We start from the raw sequence: 22,810 nt of genomic DNA, 5'->3' as shown, positions 1-22,810 counted from the left end.
GGTCAACTGATGCACTGACACACACCCCTCTCTTCTTTCAAGGGGATAAAACTTCCTTATAGCTTGCCAGGAAAAAATTTAGTTGATGAAACTGGTCCCCACAGGGGACGGCAATCACCCCGCTGTCTGGTGGAGGGACAACTCAGCAGGGCATGAGCAACCCAGGAGGTTTCCGAGACGCATTGATAACAACTTCCTTCAAGTGGTAGAGGAGCCAAGGAGGAGGGGGTGCTGCACTGGACCTTGTTCTCCCCAACAAGGAGGGGCTGGTGGGGGATGGGAGGCTCAAGGGCAGCCTTGCCTGCAGTGACCACGAAATGGTGGCATTCAAGATCCCTAGGGCAGCGAGGAGGGGGCACAGCAGGCTCACTGCCCTGGGCTTGAGGAGAGCAGACTTTGGCCTCTTCAGGGATCTGCTTGGTAGCGTACCATGGAATAAAGCCCTGGAGAAATGAGGGGCCCCAGGGCCCCCTCCTTCCTTCCTGAAGAGCAAATCAAACCTCCGTGACCCATCGTTTTGCTTTACTAGCAGCAAGACGCTGGCCCAGGCTGCCCAGAGCAGCTGTGGCTGCCCCATCCCTGGCAGTGTTCAAGGCCAGGCTGGACGGGGCTGGGAGCAACCTGGGCTGGTGGAAGGCAGCCCTGTCCCTGGCAGGGCAATAGGAACTTGGTCATCTTTAAGGTCCCTTCCAGCCCAAAGCATTCTATAATTCTGTGAAACAATACTGTGTTATTCCTCAGATTAAAGCAAACCTTTAAAAATCCAATTAAAATTGTGACACTTTCGTAGTTGTGAAGTTGCTACATATTAATATTTTGATTTTTCTTTTCACCACCCCCCATCTAGAAAGAGGAGGAAGGCTGGAAAATGGCTCCGAGTAATTTCCTTTCAATAATGGAAGAAGGAAACAGTCAATACAAAGGTCAGTAGAAAAAGATAACAACTACAGCTGGAATGTTCTTCTAATTCAGCTTAATCTGAATGTCATTCCTATAAGGTCAAGCTGGGCAGCTGCCCAAACTATGTAACATTATAGAAATGAGGACATTAAAGGGGAAAAAAAAAATTAAGAAAAGGTATTTAAGGAAGGGAATCTTTCACTACCTCAAGTCTTCCTAGGAGTCTCTCAAAATCATTAAGCTAACCACACAGAAAGGTACATCTCTATGAGTGAAAGTGACCAAACTAGAAACCAGAGTGGTTTAATGTATGTACAAGGGCTTTTGTGGATTTTGAGGGCAACAGAAGTGACTTCTGAATAGCAAATAATTCAAAAGCACTACACTGTAGGTCAGGCTTCAGCATTAACGTTTTCGTGCTCCTCTAACTCTTCAGCTGTCTTCCTCTTACACATGGAAAAAGTCCATGGATTCATTCACCTACACAAATCTACAGCCAGTCAAATTTATTTTTGATCACATGTTTTAATAGGAGGATCATCTTTTCAAGCAAAGGCGTGAAAAATGCTGCTGGACTATAAATATACTTGCTTCATGCAAAGCGTGTGCAACTTAAACGTAACGCAGACTCACAGCTAGGAGACTGGCTGGGTTTTCACTTTGAGAAAGCATCCAAAACTAGGGGGTTCTCTAATGAAAAAAATACTTTCACGAAAAGATGTCTTGTTCTTTTCCAGATCTCTTCTCTCTCTCTCTCTCCTCTACGCTTGATGTCTTTGTCTCTCTAACACTCATCTTCGGTGTGCGCCCTAGATACACCAGTGAGAGAGCAGTCACTTTTGCTGGGCCTGGAAGCCATGCACTTGGCTGCAATGGAAAGGAGCATCTGTCCCATGAGCTAAAAGCGAACAGCACGATAGGACTCCAGAGGTCAGACAAGCCAAATCGAAGTCCTTGGTTGTACAGTGTGCCTGATCAAAGGTTTCAGGGTTATTTTTGCTGTATTTCACGCAGATTCTATTCTCAGAGTTATCAAAAATACCTTTTTCTGCTTCCCACTCTGCAGAGTTAGTGGCTTGCTAAAATTCCTCATATGAAAAGTCTCCATTGTTCCCTCCCAAAGACAAGTTACTGGCATCAAGTTTTCTGCCTGGTTTGTGTTGGTTGGAGAGAAAGAAGGATGCAGCTTACTTGCTAAATATACATCAGTACAGTTTTGCCTGACCTCTGACTTTCAACAATTAGGATCTTCTTATACATTGTAAATCATGACACAGTTTTATGGCTAAAGTGGAGTTCTTTGTCCCATATTCTGCTCTTGAATGCTGCATCAGAATCCCATGGAAGTCAGCAGGGGTTTTAGATAAGGATCAAATCCATCTATGCTCCTTTCATTAACTGACCAGGAACATTACTTCTGCTTTTCTATGCACTCGGGACAAAGCGGCACCTTGCAGCTCGAAACCAGCAATAACAAGACCACTGTTCCCACCCAGCAAGTCTCAAGAGCAATGAAGGAGCAGTGTAGAAGCCCTACCTGTTGCAAAGTAGCACAAAGGAGGCAAGAGGGTTTTGCATTGCTACATAGGCTCGGCAATATGCTCATCTAGCACTCTGCTAATGAGTAGGTGGTATCGCAGCGGTGCTTCCCTCTGCTCCCACGGTGCTGCTTGGATCCCCTGCTGAGCCCTTACAGTCTAACAGGCTTCAACACAATGCTGAACTGTAAATTCATGAACTCCTTGCGTTTGTGCAAACAGCTCTCCAGGTTGTAGAAAACAGGTTTGGCGGTAACCTCAACACAGGTTTCAACAGTGCTTCCCAACATGGCTGTGGATACCAGTGTTATTCCAACACCACCACACAGGTCAGTAGGTTAGTTTAGTAGGAGTAGAGACTCCCAAGTTTTGCAACTAGTCAAGTAATAACAAGGCAGAGGGTTTATGAGAGGATGGAGGACACGTTTGTCACCCAAACTGTATCTGAATACCAGCACTACCATTCTTAACAAGACCCCTGCTTTGAGTTCTGCAAGTACATAACTTTTTGGAGTTACTCACACTAACTTTTTACATGAAAAATGAGTGCTGGATTAGAGGTGTTGTGATCCTGTATATCTCACCAGACCTCCCAAGGACAACTCAGCAGCCTAATAACTGTCTATGGAGCCTGTTCAGGCACCTGAATTGGATACCTAAAGCCAGTCAGAGTATCTTTGCCTTCCCATTACGTACTGGCAGCACTTGCAGGTACACTGCCGTGACATGCTCAGGTGGGTCAGGCACAGGCAGAATCTTTTTGTGGTACATAAAGACTCAGGTAAACACTGATGCTCACCTCCAGTCCATCCTGCCAGAGCTGACAGCTATTCCTCTGGCTCTGAAGGCACAGAAGAAGGAACCAGAGCACAACCAGAAACACTCAGGGTGGAAAGAGCTCTCTTGCAAGCCTCAAATAGCTTCAGTTCTGGCTTATGTACAATAAGAATTTATAGCTATTCAGGTAAGCTTCAGGTATTTTGGTGGGGTTTTTTCCCTCCTAGTGAACCAAGCCTGTTCAACACCATACTTACTTTTAGTAAACAGCTGTTAATCCCTCCTTGCAGCACATTCCTCATTCACAAGCACTTAGTGCTTTTTATTGCAGGATACTCTTTATCACAATACTGCCTGGTGGTTGTTCAGAATAATTTTACTTATAATCTGGCTGTGGAGAATGTTCCTTTTTCCAAGGCCTCCAGAATAAAATCTAGAACAACTTGTGACCAGGACAGTGTAAGCAGTTTCTTGTATTTTTAATTTTAGCCTGGTTTCATTTCAGTAGCAGAACTGTTCAGAGAAAAAAAAAAAAAAAAAAAAAGACGACATTTGAATGTGGTCTTTCTACATTGGGAACTTTTTTTCTACCTATGTAGAAATAGGTCAGTTACTATCACAGGTCACACAAGTTCAAATGTATTAGTGCCTAAATCTTGAAAACATCATTGAAGTAAAGAAGCTTGGTTAAGAAAGGTTTACATCAGATGCCTACAGTGCAATCATTTAAAGACCCTTATGAGCATGTCTAAAGTTTACCTAAATGATAGCTGACCAAGTAACAAACGTTTCTGTTTTATCACATGCACACACCCTCCACACTTACAATTATGAAAGGCTTCCCATCCCCTTAAGCTGGGCACTTTGTTCTTAGATTGCTTGAATGTTTTAAAAGACGTAGATCAGTTTTCATAAAGATCTAAGCATTTCAGTTACAGATTTTACCACCCCCTTCCCCAGGCTAGAACTACTACCTAAACTTCACTGGAGTCCATGAAGACTTTTAGTCTTCTGGAACTTTACTTGGCAGTTTTGCTAGTTGCAAAACTACATTGGTCAAGCTCCATCTAAAACAGTTGTTTTATATACTGTTGGTGGAAACAGCCCATTTGTGTGACATCTGCTTTTACACTGGAATAGCAAGAGTTGATGTGGAGCAAATGTAAGCGGTCTGAATCATTACTCCTGTCTTCCTGGGTTTTATATTTGCAGTCCACTGTGCTGCGAGTCAGCAGCATGCTCTTCCCCCCCTTATACAGACAGCCAGCTGATATTTACGACTTGCTTCTTGTTGTAGAGGATATTTGAGTTCAACCCAAATACTCCACAGCCAAGACTTTAAGGTGTGGTGCTATTACATATTTTTAACCAGGCATCAAAAATTCAATCCTTTTACCAGGAGGTTCAAAGTAGGCATTTTAAGAAAACCTTCACGCTTCAGACAAATACGTTTCAATTATTAGTCACAAGGTGTTCTCAGAAATTCGGGGGTATTGGAGTTACCTACTAGTCTGCAGAATGAAAACTAATGCTGCTGAGACGGTGCTTTTGAGTCCTGAGCTAGAGAGGTACGCATATAAAACAATCCAAAGAAAAGCATGCACTATTTTAAAAGAGGTGGTATAAATTGCACTGCATACACACATGCACAAAAATAGCTCCCATAGCTGAATGACCCCGTCTGTAACAAAATACCAAGCTCTTTTGACCAGCCAGTGAAAACATAACATCCTTAGCCTCCTGACCTTACTTTAAAAATAACTTTGAAACATTTTGTTGATCTATAAAAGAACAACATAGCATCTAACACCTATATGAGTTATTGATCTCTTTTCTAAACTTAGGGACCTCTAACCTAGCGGCTAACATAGCACTCTGAAAACAACTTCTTACCAGGTAACATCAGAGGCAGCTGCCTAATCTTTGGGGACTATCACTGGTTTGCCTGCAGTAGATATTAATCACTAATCAATTTACACAATGACAATAAACAATTATGGGTGAAAAAAAAAACCAACAGAATAAAAAAATCTATGGATCCCTCTGTGAAAAAATAAATATCTAAACCCTAGTACTCCTGTGAAAACACAGCATTTGCAACCTGTTGACCTAGTCAGGAAAGCATTTAAAAACTCACAGAACTCCCATGTAATATCCCCTTTCCCCAAGGCTGAAATTCCAGGCTGGTAACCCTAGAGAAGGTACCTTTTAACTAGGGCAAATCAGCTTTCCCTCCTGAAATATTACGTGACATCTGTCATGCCACCTGATGAGCCACCAGTAATTTAAAAAAATTAATGTCTATACCTTTGAGTTTCTTTCCTCATTACCAAAAAATCCACTGTCCTTCTCAATCTCTGTCATTTTCCCTTATGAAATTAAGACTACTCACCTGCAAAAACTATTCCCTATGTGCAAAGCCACAAATACTCCGCATGTAATTGGACTCTGAAAATTCGTAGGGCATGGAAGTAGCAGCTAGCTTTATATTAACTGGACTAAAACTTGAATGATCTCCTATGGGTACTGTGAAAACCTTCCTGAATTTATAGTGCCTTAGAAATGGCAGTGGGTACAGGACAGAGGATCCTGCACAAAACAGATTCATAAAGGAGCCAGTGTCTTAAAGCGGAAAGCTGTCATGTTTAAATCATGTGGAGATTGAATTAGCACCTACTGCTAGAGGTTAGCTGTCATTTATAAAGGTTCTATCAGGGCTTGAAATGCAAGGAAATGCAAGATACTAATTGTCTTCCTTCAAATTAGCTTAAGAAACGTAGAAAGAACAGAAGTGCTTCTATTTAAAAAGGTACATTTTGCTAATAACATAGAATTCAAATATACACCTGGCTTGCCAGACTACATTTAGATTTCTTTCTAAAGAGCAAATTGCAGTTGGTCCCAACAAAAATAAAGAAATGCACCTCAGGATCATTAGCTACTTTATCAGGAACGGGGTGGGGTTGGGGTTTTTTTTGATCACCAGTTTGCACAAGCTTGCCTTGTTCCTGGAGTTAGGTCTCCTTATCACTTAGCCTTTGCGCAACACTAAGAAACACAGGTGCTGTATCAGGTGCCTCGTCTCTTTCTGAAAAAGACTCTGCTGCCTCTCAATTACTGCATCCAGCTTCAAGCTCCCCAGACAATGTTAAAACTCTGCGTGGCTGTACGTCACTTGGAGGTTGGAGGCAAGTTACTGCTCCGTCAGTCTCACTGTCCGCTCTCACTGCCATCTCCACGTGCTCGGTGCAAGCTTTTATGCCTTTTCCAGCGCTCCTGGTCCATATTTCAGCCTCATGTGAATTACTACAAAGACCAACTCTCCAAGTTGCAGCTGCTTTAGCTTAGCATTAGGTAACTGAGCAGGAGAGAAGAAGGGAACTTCCTGGTTTAAATTAAACACCTTCCTTTGGTCCCCAAGCCTGCATTATACCAGCCACAAGATGTGCACAAAAAGCACGCTCCTCGGGACAGGAGTCATCCTTGTGACTTTTTGTGGTAAAGATTTAAGCACTATCTGCTATTAAACAGAGAGAAAGAATGCCAATGCCAGGCACGATGTGGTTCGGCTGATACTGTGCTACCTGCCCTTGAAGATGAGGAACACTCCAGGCATCCAGCTTTACAACCTCCAAATCGCATTATCCTCCTGAAGTCTGATACCAATTTACAGGCCAAGGCAAGAAAAGTTAACCTGGAGATATACAGATCCTAGCACAACAGGGCTCTGAACTTGGTAAGGGTCCCTAGAGCCAGCTACTTTCATACAGCTAATAATTTAATAAAAACTGCCTATTTTTTGCCTCCAGAAGCAGTTGGAGAAACCAATAGCTTCTGTAACTTCCCCCCCCTTTTATTTTTTTTTTTTTTCTTTCTTTTGGATAACAGCCGTTTGGCAGAACAGAGAAGAGGGACGGGATTTTCTCCAGGATCATGACCCGGAGCTGATCAAAGAAGAGAAACGGGAAGAAGTGGAGGAAGAGATCAGAGTGCAGGTGTGCTTACAATAGTAAGAGGACACTAATAACGTGCATTGCCTGTGTATATTTCTCTACGGCTCTAAGAACCGGACCTAGCATAGACCTTACCTCCTTCTAGAGTCCCCACTGTCTGTTCTTTGCTTTAACGCTTGTTTAGCTCAACATTTGTCTAAGGTGTAGTGGCAGAACAGAAAACTTAGATTCAACTGTGTGTGTCTGGATAGGTTGATCAATTGATGCAACAGAAACTGGAGAAGCTCAGACTGGCTGTGGATGGAGAGAAGAGTGAGAAACAGAAAAAAGGAAGAAAAAGGGAAAAGGTAAGAACAGCAAGCTGGGACAATTCAGGGTAAATCTCCATTCTATTCAGTGCAAACCCTAGCCTCACAGACGCCAATAGCAAAATGTCCACCCTAAACAGTTACTGAATCTCAAGCCAGAAGCATTTAAAAAAATATATTATTCACCTATAGCTTTTTGGCAGGGCCTTTGGCTTTAACTGTTATTATTCCTTAACCTTTGTAAATATTACTTAGGACAAATGGAACTACTTCAGAGATGAAAATCTGATTTATCCTGTAATGATTTAAGAGGGATACATACCCTCTTGAAATCCTCTGATCCAGTCAAACAGGAAAAACCAAGCAATCCCTCTTCCTAAGGTGACAGGTTCAGGTTAATACAGCCTTCCAAAGGCGGCACAGACCTGGGTACCATTAAGTTTTCCAGCTGCCGGCTGTTTTCCTCCTAAATGAGGACTGGTTCAAAACTGTACACCCAAAAGAAAAATTCACTTTGAACATTTCGGTGTAACCTCTCATTTGTCTATAACACCACATAGATCACATACAGCCAGGTACACACTGATTATTTTGCTACTTACTATGGAAGGGTTTGGGAACTTGCAATTAAGTCAAGCTTATTTAAGCATATAAAATAAGTTGAAGACATACGTGATTTTTAATGTGCATTACCCACTGAAAGACAGCACACGTCATGTTCACATCTAGTTTCACAGCATTACCATATGCAAAATTCCACAGCTTGTGGTTCCCTGAATTCCTTACCCAAGCATTTAAACTATAGATCATGTCAATGCAAAATAACTCAAAGCTTACAGACCCTACCATTCAATCAGCAGGTCCACTTAAAATCCTCAGGGCAAATAGCCAAACCTAGTCTCATGTTTTATTTTATTTCTATAATCCTTTTAACATGCAAATACTTGCTGTTGCTGAACTTCTACTCAAATTATCTTTAAAAATGCTCTTTCACCCAACAAACATCCAGGGGCAGTTTAATAATGCAAGACTGGAGCGACTGAAAACTGATACCCATTGGATTCCTCAATCTGTTTCAAAAATAGGGAGGCTTAAGGCATGCAGACAAAATATGGCAACAATCTTCCCAAAGTTGTCATAGGCAGATGCATTTAGATCAGCTGGTCAAAACTGCTTCTAAATGTCACACTGAAATTGTAAAGCTTTATGTTAGGGGTTGGTTTGGTTTTATTTTTCCTTTAATATAGTGTTGGAATGGCTTTGGGTGGAGGGAGGTTATTTAACACACACACAGTTGTGCCAGTAGGCTGAGAGAACGAAGTGGGGGAAGCAGGAAAGAAGTACTAATTAAATAATACAAGTTCCCGAAAGATTTTATGGGGGGGGTGGGGGGTGGGGGTGTGTGTGGAACACAAACACACCACACCAACAGTTCTATTTTAGAGGTGGGGAATGGAAGGAGGTATCCAGTTTTAATCAAAACACATCTTCCCTGCACAAAACCATTTGAAATATCCAGTCGGCATTTTTCTAATTAGCATTTCCATAAATATCTCGGTCCGTAAACCAGCAGAGTGTATGCATACCTGTGTACACAGACTTCAGAACTGCTTTATGAAAATCTGGCCTATATAACAAGAATAATATGAGCTGGAAATTTTTGGAAGCAGCTTATTAATAATTTGTTATTCAGCAAAAATCCTCTGGTTTTTAAAGGTGTGTGTTACCACATCCTAGGTCCCATATGTCTCCCCTGCAACTATGCAACATGAAATAACAGTGGGTTTGGATTCTTATTGTAGCCAGGAACACATACGAAGCAGGATGCAAAACATTTATTTTTTTTTCCCCCCAAAGAGGGATATTCTGCAAAGATCAGCATTCCCAGGAGGATTCAACATTTTTCAGAGAAATCAACCTTTTTCCTGCACTCTGTCAATGGGGAACAGGCAGTAAGGGTGATTTCTTTAAGTGAACCCTTACAAGCAGAATTTTCTGGCTAGGGCAGCTGCTCCAAATTCGGTGCCACATTTGGCCATCCCTTCTGCTGCCAGGGCAGATTTCTTCTACTTTCTTTGCAGGCAGACAGCACAGAGCCAGGGTCTTTTCTGTTGTCAGGGGATAGTCCCTGCCCAGGGGTAATGTCCTCTGCCTTTTCAAGGGCACCTTAGGATGTAATTTACAACTCTAAGAAATTCTGTCTAGTGCATTTTAGAAATATCTGCCTGACCCACAGGGAATAATTTGAGTTTGAAATCCTGTTTGGCAGTCCCTTTCGCGGGGAATTCAGCAAGGGCATTTTAGAATTAGACTCCAAAGGGAAAGCATAAGGAAGCCAACTGCTCCCTTCTGGTCTGCGTTTCAGATGGCTCAGGTCTTAGATAAACAAAATTTAACAGCTCCAAGCATATCGGTAGGCCACTCCTTTATATCCGTGTGCTGTACTTCCTAGGCTGAACTTTATCACCAACTCCCAAACCTTCAAATACCACTTACTGCTGAAAGCTGACACTTAACCCTGCCAGGAATTGCTCTTATTGCCCCTGAAGATAAAAAGCCCATTTGCCACCTTTGTGGAAGAATCATCTTGGGGGTCAGGATGGAAGGCAAATTGCTCTTCTCACTGCAAGTGGGTCTCCAGACCAGTAGGATGGTCTGGAAATACCTAAACTAATTAGAGTGCATCTAAACTGCAACAAGCCACACTGTGATCATTCGAGGCACAGATCCAATGCCTCTATCCATGTTGGAAGCATCTCACCCCACAGACCATCCTGCTGTTATTTGTCCTTATGGTCCAGCATTGTTAGGCTATAGAGCACAAGCGTCTTCATTAAAAGATACACTGTGCTGGACTCTCGATTGCTCCAGATAGCTCCTGATCTGATGACTGTCACAGGAGAGGAGCAGGGGAGACAACAGAAAGGAATGCGGTTCAGCTCTGCTGCAAATTGCATTTTTCTTCACTAAGCACAGTGGCAGCTTGTCATCATCTCAGCCATGGATCAGCAAGCTGGGATTGTAAGCACCTGTGTAAAAGCAGGCTGAGGAAAGATCCGAAGGGAGATTGCCTCCTAGTGTAGGATATGGCACTGATGTCTGGGAAGGCTTGGCAAAGAGGTTTCAGAAGGTCTAAGTCCCCACCCAGCCTAAAGGAGCCTGTTATAAGACACCTGAAACGAAAGAGAAAAGGCTAGCACTTTCCAAAGCATTTGCCTTCTAAAATGTTGGTGGCATCTATGCCGGCACAAACTTTATGGGAATGTTGTTGTCCTGAGTCCCACCCCTTTCTGCTGACAGCTCAAGCTTCTGATTTGGGTGGCTCAACACAACCCACCAGCTTTACAAGTATTTCTTCTAGATGGATGCCACGTACCCAGAGGGCTTGGCAGCCAAGGGCATCTCTCTTGGGAATTTGCAGCCAAGTAAACCAGCACAGACCTAGCTTCTTTAAACTGGTTTTCCACCCAGCATAAGAGCTGACAGATCAGCTCTCTGCAGTTAGTGACCTGGAAGTTACATTTAAGTGCTTATCAGAATGCTTTTTATCAAGCCTATTGTGCTGCTTTTCCTGCTCTGCTCCCCCAAGGATTTGTTTCTGATCCAACTGCAGGTAAAGTGACCCGTTGCAAATGAACACACCCGCACATACACAAAGGCATGGCCAAAATTCAGCAAAAAACAAAGAGGGGACATTGGAACTTAAGCATGTAAAAGTTACTTCTGAAACAGGCCTTGCTAGCATCTCAGCACAGCTTTGGATGTCCCTTTTTTATGCAGCAGGGCAGAAGCAAAGAAAACCACAAGAGGTTAACCATAGCTGTGACAGAATATTGATGTCAGTCTAATGACTATCAAAGTCTATCAAAAGCAAAGCCATAGGGAATAAGGCCTGAAGACAGGCTGGGTCAGAACTGAGGAAAGACTGGATTTAAGGACAGCAATTCACAACCTCTGTTGGCTTTTCTGTGGCCGATGGAGATCAGCACCCGGAGCTGACAGACAGCTGTGGAGGCTGCAGCTAAAGCCAGTAGGGATTACAGATCAGAGCTCCTCATTTAGCAAGAGTTTAGCAATCAGCGGGAACATCTTTATCTAAGGACTTTTTCAGTAAAATATCAGAAGCTGCTCTGTATATCTTGGCATTGCCAGAAAAGACTTCTCAACCCAGAGCAGACGCACACACTGTGCAAATCTGCACTTGCTCAGCCTCCCATCCAAGCATCATACGTGATCCAAGGAATCCACTCAAATGCTTCATAGGCTGCTGTTTATACACTGTCATTTCCCTTCAGCCACAGGAGTACTTTCCTCTCGTTACTTTTCCACATGCTTAGTGGCAGTAGCTGCAGACAGCTGATGGCTGCAGGACTTGCACGGTGACAGCCAAAGGGTGACACAGATCCTGCAGTTCCGACACAGAACAGTTCCCTCAATGAGACGTTTTGGCTGCTTTCCCTCTTCTGGTGCCAGACACACTCTGCTCTGGAATCTGGTCTGAAATCAGGTCCATGTTTGCTCATAGCAACCTCTGAGCTACTTAAAACATTTTCCTGAGCCCACACAGTAAGACAAGATACCACACTGAGCACAGAAGAGTCTTCTGTCATCTGCCAGCTAATAACCAATGCCGTTTACTGCATGTGACTTATCAAAGCAGAAAATAACCAAGTAAATGGATGGCTACACAGAAGCTAGACTGAAAATTCAGAGATAGAAACAAGGAGATTTCCATTACAAATGATGAGCATGTTCACATTCATTAAACATTATCATTTCCTAAACACAAGCAGTTCCAAATAAGACATTTTGGAGAGAAGCCATTGTCTACAATTCATATTTCCCCTTATTGCATCTCAGTGTTTGCCAAATTTCCCATAAATGCTGATGTTAATTAGGAAAACACATTTTCCCCCCACATAGTTCATTTTTGTTTTGCTCTCAAGTTACTTTATTGGTGAAGCTGCCTTGAGAACAGTACCAGTTGGCCAATAAATTCAACATATGCTTAGCATCTTTACATAGGTAGGAATGAACTTTTCTTCCCAGTCAGACCCCATGACATGTAATTTCTAGCTTGTTGGAAGAAAGGATAAAGGCAAAGCTGGAGGAACAGCAGAAATAAACCACTGACATTCTCAATGTGTCCTCAGTTGTTAAAACAGCATAGCACATGCTTTGTTCTTCCCATTCCTCCTCTTTAAAAGAAAACCCCACTGGCACATTCTAACACGTATTTGCTGCCAAGCTTGTTTATGTAAAGAAACCTGAGGTGTAATTTTGCAGAAACAGAATTGTTTGCACTACTTAATCCAAAACTTCAAAACATCACCTCTTTCCAGTTAACTTATCCATATAGTTCTGGGTTTAGTTTACATTTTCATGTAGATTATCTTTCTTGCATTGAAAATAGTAACATGTGATCAACATTGCAACTGTCATTGAAAACTTAAAATTGATACATTTCCAAACACTGCTGATCCATTCTAGGAAAAAAGAAATAAAACAACCCACAGTGTTTTCCAGATGATTTAACATTTTTAAACTCAACAACATAGCCTCTAGAGCTCTGTAGAAATATTAACTATTAAAAAGATAAAGTAAACAACTGTATTCCCAGGAAAGTGAACATAAACTTTTGGAAATAATAAACTGTCTTGATCAACTAAGCATTTAAGCACATGCTTAGATTTAAGCCATTGAAAAAACCTACAGTGCACAAATGTCCCTGTGTAAATAGTTGCACTGAAGTAATTCTAAAGTGCTTTGCAGGACTGAATTATGGACACCAGTGGTGGGCACTAATATGGATAATGATGCCCTCTGCACTACTAATTATCCCTAACCGTATGTATGGCTTGTGAGTTGCCGCTAATGGAGAGCCCTGACTTTACTGATTCACATCTTTCTTATCTATGTTTTCCATTGTTTTTTCACAGTACGTAAGAAAACTAGCCACACAAGCCAAAATCTTCCCATAGTGAAAGTGTGATAAAAATACCCAGAGAAGAGCAGGTTGCGTTTTTCTGACCTCTTCAGACTTCTTCCCCAAGGCATTAGGAAAGAGGAGGCAGAAGGATAGATACCTAATGGTTAGGAGGCTAGCTGCAGGCTCCGGAGCATGGGGTTCAGGTCCTGGTCCAGCTATAAGCACCCTGCATGACCCTCAGGGAAGCTGCTTATATATTTTATCCCAAATAGAGGGTGGGGAGGGAAGCATGAACAGTCTCTGGAGCAGTCACTTGGACCCCACACCCTTTTCCTTCCTGCTTCTTTCTTGGGTAAGGGCCACATCCCCTCAACCACAGTCATGCTCCAAAAGGAAGGAGAGGCCCAAGTTTTCTCTTGGAGCACATAACCCTGGAATTCTATTGGATGCACCCTTCCCTGGGAGGAGCGGGGCCGATCGCTTTAAAGTACGGTGCTCTTGGGCACTCGGGGGAGGTGGGGGGGGGGGGTTTGTGTGCAACTGTCCCAGTCAGGTATGCAGACTCCTGAGCAGCTGCATTCTAGAAAGAAGCAGCAGCCACCAGGTCACTTCACGCAGAGTCCGGTTCAAGAGCACTTGCCACAGGATCTGCATGAGACTTGTAGGTTGGACACAGCTTCTCAGCCCAGGGGTGCTTCACCTCTCCCATGCCTTGGTGAGGTACTTACAAACCGGAACATCTCCTGTGCTTTTAGAAATGGGAGCAAGACTCCCTTTCCCTCAGGACATTCAAAGATAAGATTTCTCCCTTTGGATTCCTTCAGGAACAATGGCCACACAAACATTGAAATGCTTGCTGTTCTGGCCCTCACTTTATACTTCAATACATTCATATATATAGATATATATGTATCTCTGTGCTCAGATCACTAATTCCTGCCTGTTTTTATGGTCCTTAGAAAAAAAAGACAACCACGAGGAAAAAGATAACAGAGATGGAAGAAGATCTAACTCCTGACAGGTAAAGAGAGGACCTGCTTACCCGATATTCAATGAGACAGCGTTCTTTTTGCATTAGATATGTTATCAACCCTTTTAGGTTTTGATTAAACAAGGAGCATCTCAATGCTGCTACTCTTACCAGGATCAGGAGCCCTACAAGACATAAAACCTCTTTGCTAAGAACTATAGATATCCATAAAAAGCTTAGATGATAAAAAAAAAGTCTTTTACAAACTCGCAGCACATACATTTTATCCAAAACCTGTTTTGCATTCCCAGTGATCACTACAACCTTCTCACTGCACCCCCCCCGACTGATGGCTTCGCAGCACCACAGATAGTAGGGCAACAAAACACGGCTTTAACAGCACACAGCACAGACCTTGTTTTTCCTCCCATCTTCAACACCACGTACAAATTAAGGATCCCCGTTCTGCAGCACGGCACCACTAGGGCCAGTCTCTGTTAACTTTAGTCAGGTTAATTCCAGTATGCAAAGATAAGCACATGTAACATTTAGCAGGATATTGGCCCCGTTTGCCTCTTTCCCATCCTTTCTGCAGGTGCAGAAGCACCTGACAGTTTTGTTGACTATCAGATTTTCCATCCCAGCTGAAGCCTGATAAGGGAGGCTGCAGACAGGCCCCTGTACCCTATAAATCACCCTTCATGCCTGAGGTATAACGTACATATCGTAAATCAGTCTTATCTATCAATAAGAGTTCTGGCAGACCTGGCAATTTCTTGTGTACCCTTGCTCTTTTAAGTACCCTTATTTGGAGGATTTGAAAGGATTTCTTCTTTCGATATTACATTTTTAGCAAGCTCATGATGTATTCACTGATAATCCAGCCATTTTTCACCTGTACACATAACAAACACCTACGCAGAGATAATCACCACTGGGACCTGCTGACCCAGCAGCGGTGCAGGGCCGGAGCAGACCCAGCTCCCAAGAGAGCAGAGCTGGAGAACAGCATGACAAGAATCACGCTCAATCACTGCGGGGGGGAAGCACATGGGAATCACCCCACAAATCCATTTTGTACAAGACATGCACGGCAAGACCTGGACTAGATCATTTGGGTGCCAGCACTACACTATCAGTCAGTGATCTCTTTACCCACTTTAAAAAAAACCTCTCCAAGCAAATATTTAAAATAAGTGTCAGGGATTATAACAGAACATGACCTCTCTTACAAGAGCAGCATGCCAAAGTCTAACAAGAATGCATATATTCTGTGCTATTAAAATTACCTTTGCACATACCTGCTTTATATATAAACTCAATATAAAACACAGCCATTTAAGACACAAGCTTTTTAATAGCTGGCTTTTAAATCAGAGTTTACGTGGCATTTTGGCTCCATGCTTTGCTCTTCCCTGCTGAGCAGGGAAGGAGAAAGCATTTCAGAAATAACCAAGAGAAGCTCAGGTTCCTCTCTGTTTTGGCATGGTGGAAGGGGCACAGGGGGCCTTAGTCAACAAAGACTGATCATATCACACTTACTTGGAGGAGAACTCAGGGCATGCATCATTAAGCTTGCACAGTAAAAGTAAGACTGGAAAAGTAGAAGTCATGCTCCCAACAGAACTGTCAGGTTACTCCCATTCTACCTTCTGCTTGCTTTATGATGCATACTCAACATGAAAACCACCGAGAATAAAAGCAAGAGTCAGAGTGGCAAAATCAACATTGTTGAAGGTGCATTAAATTTTGTATTTGCTTATTACTACTCCTATATTAATTGTGCCACTAGCACTGCTTAAACATAAAACTTCCCAGCTGAAATGGAAAAATGCTGCAGACCTCAAGTTATACATGTAGTTTTATTAGTCAACTGAGAGTCACTATTAAATTTTTTTACTGTAGCCATACCAGAATATCCCATTTAAGACAGGTGACAAAGACAAGAAAAGCTCGGGTATTGAAGGAAGAGAATGTGAACAGTGCAAATGGTGAAGGACCTAGAAAGATTTGAATCAGTATTGTTTCCACGAACTTACACAACAGGAACATCCAACAGGCTTATTCATTTTGTGTAATCCTTGAAGCAGCATCAAACCAAAAATGTCATTAAAAGTAATACTTGGATAGAACTCCAAAAGAGAGAGTGTGGAGAACATCCACACCGATAGAAAGCCCAGTAGAAGTGTAAGCATGTTAAATCCTCAGTTACTGGGGACTATTTCCAGCCACTAATGGAGATAGGAAGAAAACATTCCACTGGAGAAGTTACACCCATTTCCACTGCACATTTTTATCCCAGTCCTTTGGCCAGCACGACCCTAGCACTGCAGGAGGCAGGCCACTGGTTGCTCTGATCAAGTCATTCCCAGTATGTTCCTGATGAGATGAGGCTGTCTATTGCAAACAGAATAAATTCCAAGAAGAATTAATTAATTACTACTAATTGGAGAGCTAAATGAATAGGTATAGTAGTGTTAGGATTGCTATTATTGTATAATTTAAAAATAATTTCCCAGTAATTGATATTAATGAATGAGTCTATTACACAAGTCATAACTGATCTTGCATCACCTGGCAATGGGTAATGGAATCCGTGTGAGAGGGAGCCACGCACCGTGTGAGGCAGTGAAAGACATTCCTTGCTGTAACGCAGAAAGCTGTACTTATTGATTTCATATTGATGGCACTAATCACCTTTACCTCTGAGCTGCAAAATACATTTATAAAGCTGAGAAGACATAAATAACACTCAAGCTAGTTCAGTTATTGAAGGACCGAGCTTTTGCTTAAAATGCCCTAGAATTTCTGAATGATTTCTCTCGTCCATAGGACCATCGATTCTCTGTACAGGGAACTAGTGGAAGAAGGATTACTAATAAAAGCCAAGTCCGTGAATCTCTCCGATTATGTTGGTAAAGTACATGTTTTACAGCTACTATGGTGTTTAATCTAACCAAACCTCCAGCCATTCAGTGTTCGCTGACCCCTATTTCCAGTCAAGAGCAAGTTCAAGAGTAATTACACGTTCAGGACTTTCAAAATTGAATATCTAGAGCCACACATGCAAATAAAGTCTGTTTCTGCAGCGTGCTTAGTACTTTCCACTTCTGGTACCGAAACCAGGGCCTGTTTGTAAAGCTGGCGCTTAGCTCCAAGCGCTAACACCTGGAAGCCTTGAATGTTTCTGGACATCACAAGTCAGCCTGAGGTGGGACCAGGACATCCTTTAAGGAGCACTGACCAGGCAGTGCAAGTCTATCAGACACTGGGTCATAATCAGCCTAGAATATTTCCCAGAGAACAGTAGAAGTCATGCCTTTAGCATTTGTTTATTCAGCAGAGAAGACTCACCCCCTTACCTCCACCTCCCTGACCGCCCGTGAACTTGAGCAGTGCTTTGAGGCATAGCCAGCCCTTGGTTTGAGTAGGATGTGTCTGTCTAGTTCTGCATTTGGCAGTCCTCTCGCCTAGTTCCTGTTAGCCTGCAGCTGCAGTCAGACACGCTTGCCCATGCTCTACACATTAAAAAACCCCAAACTCACCCCACTTGCAGGCTCCACAGGGGTCTGCCACCACCTCCAAAAGCATTTGGTGACATACAGTAAAACCCCAGCAACCTTAGCAGCAAAACCCTCAAGATTCAGTTGTTTCAAAGGCCACCACCGTTTGAATTTGCAGACATCCAGAGGCCACAATGCCACCGACTGTTGGTGCAGTATGTATCCAAGCCAGAAAAGCTGGATTCTTGTACATGACCTCTAAATGCCACGTTTATATAAACTCTTAGGTGCACCAGTTACTGCCTTCAGAGTCTCTTCCCACTCTGTTGAAGACTGAATTAACAAGTATTCCACTAATTTTATGCTCAAAAAAATCATGAGGTAATGGAAGATTTTCATTATTCCTTCATTTACCCAGCCAGTACCATCAAGGTCACTTTTGTCCCACAGACATTCCACAGCACAGATGCTTTTAAAGCACACATTAGCCAGTGGCTAATAGTTAACAGCTGGTAACATCAAACTTGGAAACAGGCTGAGATGGCTTTGGGCCATCTTCCCTTGACCCAAGGTTTGAAGCCTTGACTCCTCTGCAGCACAGAGCCATGCCAGGGCTGCTCCAAGCTGCACCAGCAATACTCACTTCCCAGCAGCAGAAGATGCTGGGCACAGAAATGCAGAGCCTGGCAATACACACCTGGCTGCCTACACCCCTGCCAGGTCACCGGCAGGTCCCAGCACGGATTGCTGGCCCATACAGACCAGGCAGTGGCCCAGACTGTCAAGGCCAGCTCTTTCCCACTCAGAACCATCATGCTTCTTGGGCTGCCAAACAAGATACAGTAGGTATTTAAAGATGGCCTAGGATCTGGACCTAACCTTTTGTTGGGTTTTGGGTTTTTTTTTTTAATCCACAAAAATTCCCTTCAAGGGTCCAAGGACACAGTCAAAGCCTGCAGAAAAACAAGTGCTCATCTGCTCAGCTCTTACAGGGCTGAAGCCTAAGGAAGGTCACTTACTCCCAGTTCCTGGGAAAAGGACAAAGAGTGGAATTGTGCTACACAGCGAGTAAAGGCACTGAAACGTCCCCCCTCTATGACAAACCGACATCACTGAACTAATTTTCTTGGTGACCTTATCTAAATTAGTCAGAGAATATCCACTGTGATTTATGTTCAGTTGCAATTAAACCCTTTGATGCCTTCTAATTAAATCTGTGAAGATTAATTCCTATCCAGTTCTTTTGATTTCTCCTTAAATAAAAGATAAAACCTGAAATGAATTTTATCCTTCAGAGGGGAGGGGGCAGTTGCATGAGAGCTTGTCTGTCTTTTTGCCCCCACATCACAACACCACTTTCTCTCTTAACCATTGCTAATTTACCTCTGCTCCAGAGATCTTTACTGCTTTCCCTTTTTTTCTCTCCAATAAAACATAATATACTATTATTTTTCAATAGTATTCACCATAACAGCATGTAGTTTATGCTAAAAAATAATCGTTGACTACATCATCACAACTAGTTTTCCAGCTTGTGGCCCATCCTTCTGGTTCTTTCTTCTCCAGCATGCCTTGTGCACGGACTTTGACAGGGCAGGCAATGTGATTATGGCTCTGCAACAAGAGCTAAGACAAGATTAGATTGTGTCAGTTCGTGTCAGGGATTTTTTGTTTTCTTGAGTTGTTTTGTGGAAGCTTTTTGCACGAAAGAGCAAACTGCAAAGCAAAGACCCCCCCCAAAATTAGCTGACGCAAACGTCTTAACATAGCAAGAAGCTGAGATGTGATGCAGCCAGGGGAAAGGTTGTTATAATCTCTTTTCCCCCCTTTTTGAAATTCTTCTGATAGAGCATTGTTCACTGGGATTCCAGCCCTGCAAAATCCCAAATCTAGAAATCCTTTGCCAGCAGCGTGATTTATGGTGCTACTAATGATTCTTCTCCACAAAGTTTCTTTAAAAGGTTACTGGAGACAGACTGCTCTGCTGAACGCCTTCTGCCGTCTGGAGGGGAAAGCCCACAACGTGTTTAACTTCATTTTCCTTTGCAGTTCACCTTTCAGATTTCTCAGGGCCACATTCCACAACAATATTGCCCCGCTTGAGTCCCTGTCCCTCGACAGTACTGGGTTTGCGGAGAGCATGTAATATTGGTATTCTATGGTAGTTTTTCAGTATTTGAGTTATGCATTTTATAACAATGCCGTGTCACATTTATTAAGCCTACGCTTCCTCCCTACAGGCGAGTACAGCTACCTGGGGACCACACTTCGTCAGGTAGATATAGAGCCAATGCCCTCTCTCGCAGATGTCAGACAGCTAATAGCGCTGTATGGAATATTGCCATTAGGTAAGAGCACAGCAAAAATTACTAGAGGGCAGAATACGACGGCTTTGCTTCCTGTCAGTAACATGTGCTTTTACTGGCTTTGACAGGGCTTGATTAATCGTAATCTAAAGCATTTTGCAGTATAATTGTTTTTCAATTAAGTCTTCTGAGTGAAGACCATATCATTTTAATAGTGCATAAAGGAGCTTGCACATACTATTGTCAGGTATTGCGTTTCCATACCATCTCTGTTTGCATGTTAACAGTTTGTGAATGGCAGCACATAAAAGGAAATCACTTGGGAAAGATAATAGCTAAAACAAGCTCCAGTGATCAAAATTAATCAAGTTAAGGGAAGGGCTAAGGTTGCAATTTACCTTTTACAAGCTGGCTAATGTTACTCAGTACTAAACAATGCAATCGTTTAAGGAATTAGTCTGAATACATTTTGTACATCAGAGAGAACATTTTTAAACGCCCTTGCAGCTTTAATGCCAGACTTAACCAATATCTAACAAGGCTGTGCTGGGTCGGGTTGTTTGCTTTTAATGTAAAAATCTATCCCATATTTTACTTGGGAATGGCATTGAGCCAAACTGTGGTGATTGCAAGAAATGCCTGTCTCGAGGGCCTCTACTCATACTTCGCTTGCATCCTTTTCCATTCCTGATTGGATTTGGGGGAGATTTTAACTAGGCACATGCTCCCCCAGGCTCTGTCGTTGTCTGCTGATCCCCTTTACAGGGCAAAATAGCTGACAGCTCCCAGCCTCCCTCTCTGGCAAATGGAGCAAAGCTGACACAGAGCTGCTGCTTTTTCCTCCCCTTTGCGAGCCTTCCAGAAAGACCGGTGCTCAGGCTGCTCTGTACGTACACACTCTGTGGCTCTCTCCGTGCACCTCCTGCCTCCTCTGTCCCCAAAGCAGGCTCGATACACTGTAGAGAGCTCAGTGTGCTCATGCACAAGTCTGCTGCGTTCAGGTTTTGGGTGGAGAAGAGTGCTCCTGCTGCCCTATAGCTCAGTCTGCAGTCAGGTTAACAAAGAGGATGCTAGCAGCACCCCTGCCTTCAGCCTAGATGGGGCTCTTCCCATCTAAACCACGCTCAAGGTAGTTTTGGATAAACCCTCACCGGAGGATTGCAAGTCTGCCCGCAATCACCTGAGAAAGCTCAGCAGTTACCACGTTGCAGTCAGTGCAGGCAGGGATATTTCACATATTGGATAGCTCCTCCAAAGTTATGTTTTAACACCACCTAATCCAGTGAAATTGAGCCCCAAGACACACCCCCAAGGCAGGGGGAAAGAGGACCCATAAATTTTCTGCCATTTATACAATTGGCAAAAATTCTAGGGAGAAGAGACCCTTGACTAGCTGAACAAACAAAAAGCATTTGCAGTAGCAGTTTGAAAAATGCCTTTGAGTAAAAAAAGAAATATTACACGAACCACAAAAAAGGCACAGGAACAGTTTCACCTTTTGGGTAATACATTATTTTTACTTAATTGGTTTACTTAATTTACTTATTTTACTTAATTGGTCTCAAAACAGTTAATCATTATGTTATTGTGTATGCATAGGAGTGAAAGTTTTTCTCAAAATAGTCACCTGATGGTAAGGAAAGCTCCAGCTTAAATGGCATCGAGGAAATTATAAGCAGCTGAAAGGAGAAATAATAGTAGAAGATATACTTCATCTTTAACCACAGAGGAGTCTGCTGCTCCCCTCATAATAAATCTATGTGTAATAGTAATAAATTGGTATGGAACGACCAAATATTAATAAAGCCTGGGTGGCTGACAACTTCACTACATCCTGCACAGTGCTGAAATAATGGCATTCATCTTCACACTCAGTTCATTGTCATTTATTTGGGACATTAAACCATTAGGACACAGGTAGGCAGCCTGATTAGATTTGTTTTTAAATACCATTCTTACCTAGCTGTCCCCTTAAATAAGAGAACTTTTCCAGGCTAAGCCACAGGCACCTCGGCAGCCTGTCACCTTCAGGGTGAGTTTCCCCCAGCTGGTCCCATAGGCTGGTAGACACTGGTCTCTGAGACCGTCAGAAGTAACAGGATGCTCTCACAGATTTTCAGGTCTGGCTTCCTAACAGCTACCACTACTGACACAAGACATTTTCAGGCATTGAGGCAGTGATGCTACTGCACTTAGCAGCGGATACGGATAAAGCGTTTGACATTTCCTGCTACTTCCACCTCTGGAGCTTCACCTGTACCTAATTCATACAGTGACAGAGCTGCAGGGAAGACAAGTTCTATCACCATCAACCACCTGAATCTGTGTGTGGTTCTGTTTTCACAACGCAGGCGTTTCTGCTAGGCTTTCCCAGGTGATGGATCATATTTCTTGCAGCCCAGAATGAATTTACCTGGAGCAGCCATCGAGACAGATTTAGAAATGCTGAGCAGTCATTGCTGCTGGCAGAGCAAGCGAAGCATAGCAACCCTGGCATTTGCTCACCTGAATAAAATGAAGCGAACAGAATAGGATCCTCCTCCTGCTAGCAGATATCTCATACCTGCTCTGCAACGTGCAGCTGCCATGTTCAGGACTGGGGAACGACACCAGCTCCTCCGCAGAT

The 22,810-nt window shown here is 42.9% G+C and overlaps 1 protein-coding gene across 1 annotated transcript in view; it reads left to right on the top strand.

Moving 5' to 3' along the window:
* The window catches only part of IQCA1 (IQ motif containing with AAA domain 1), a 112,388-nt gene that overhangs the window by 66,760 nt on the left and 22,818 nt on the right, over positions 1-22,810 (top strand). Inside the window, exons 9-14 of the mRNA XM_056350567.1 lie at positions 848-923; positions 7,104-7,210; positions 7,420-7,515; positions 14,365-14,426; positions 17,208-17,290; positions 20,119-20,226. Coding sequence (XP_056206542.1) covers positions 848-923; positions 7,104-7,210; positions 7,420-7,515; positions 14,365-14,426; positions 17,208-17,290; positions 20,119-20,226 — 532 coding nt within the window. The remainder of the gene's footprint in view (positions 1-847; positions 924-7,103; positions 7,211-7,419; positions 7,516-14,364; positions 14,427-17,207; positions 17,291-20,118; positions 20,227-22,810) is intronic.

The sequence above is a fragment of the Falco biarmicus genome, chromosome 8 (genome assembly GCF_023638135.1).
Source record: "Falco biarmicus isolate bFalBia1 chromosome 8, bFalBia1.pri, whole genome shotgun sequence".
NCBI lineage: Eukaryota > Metazoa > Chordata > Aves > Falconiformes > Falconidae > Falco > Falco biarmicus.
Note: the sequence above shows the minus strand (reverse complement) of the source record. Positions and strands in the feature narration are given on the sequence as shown.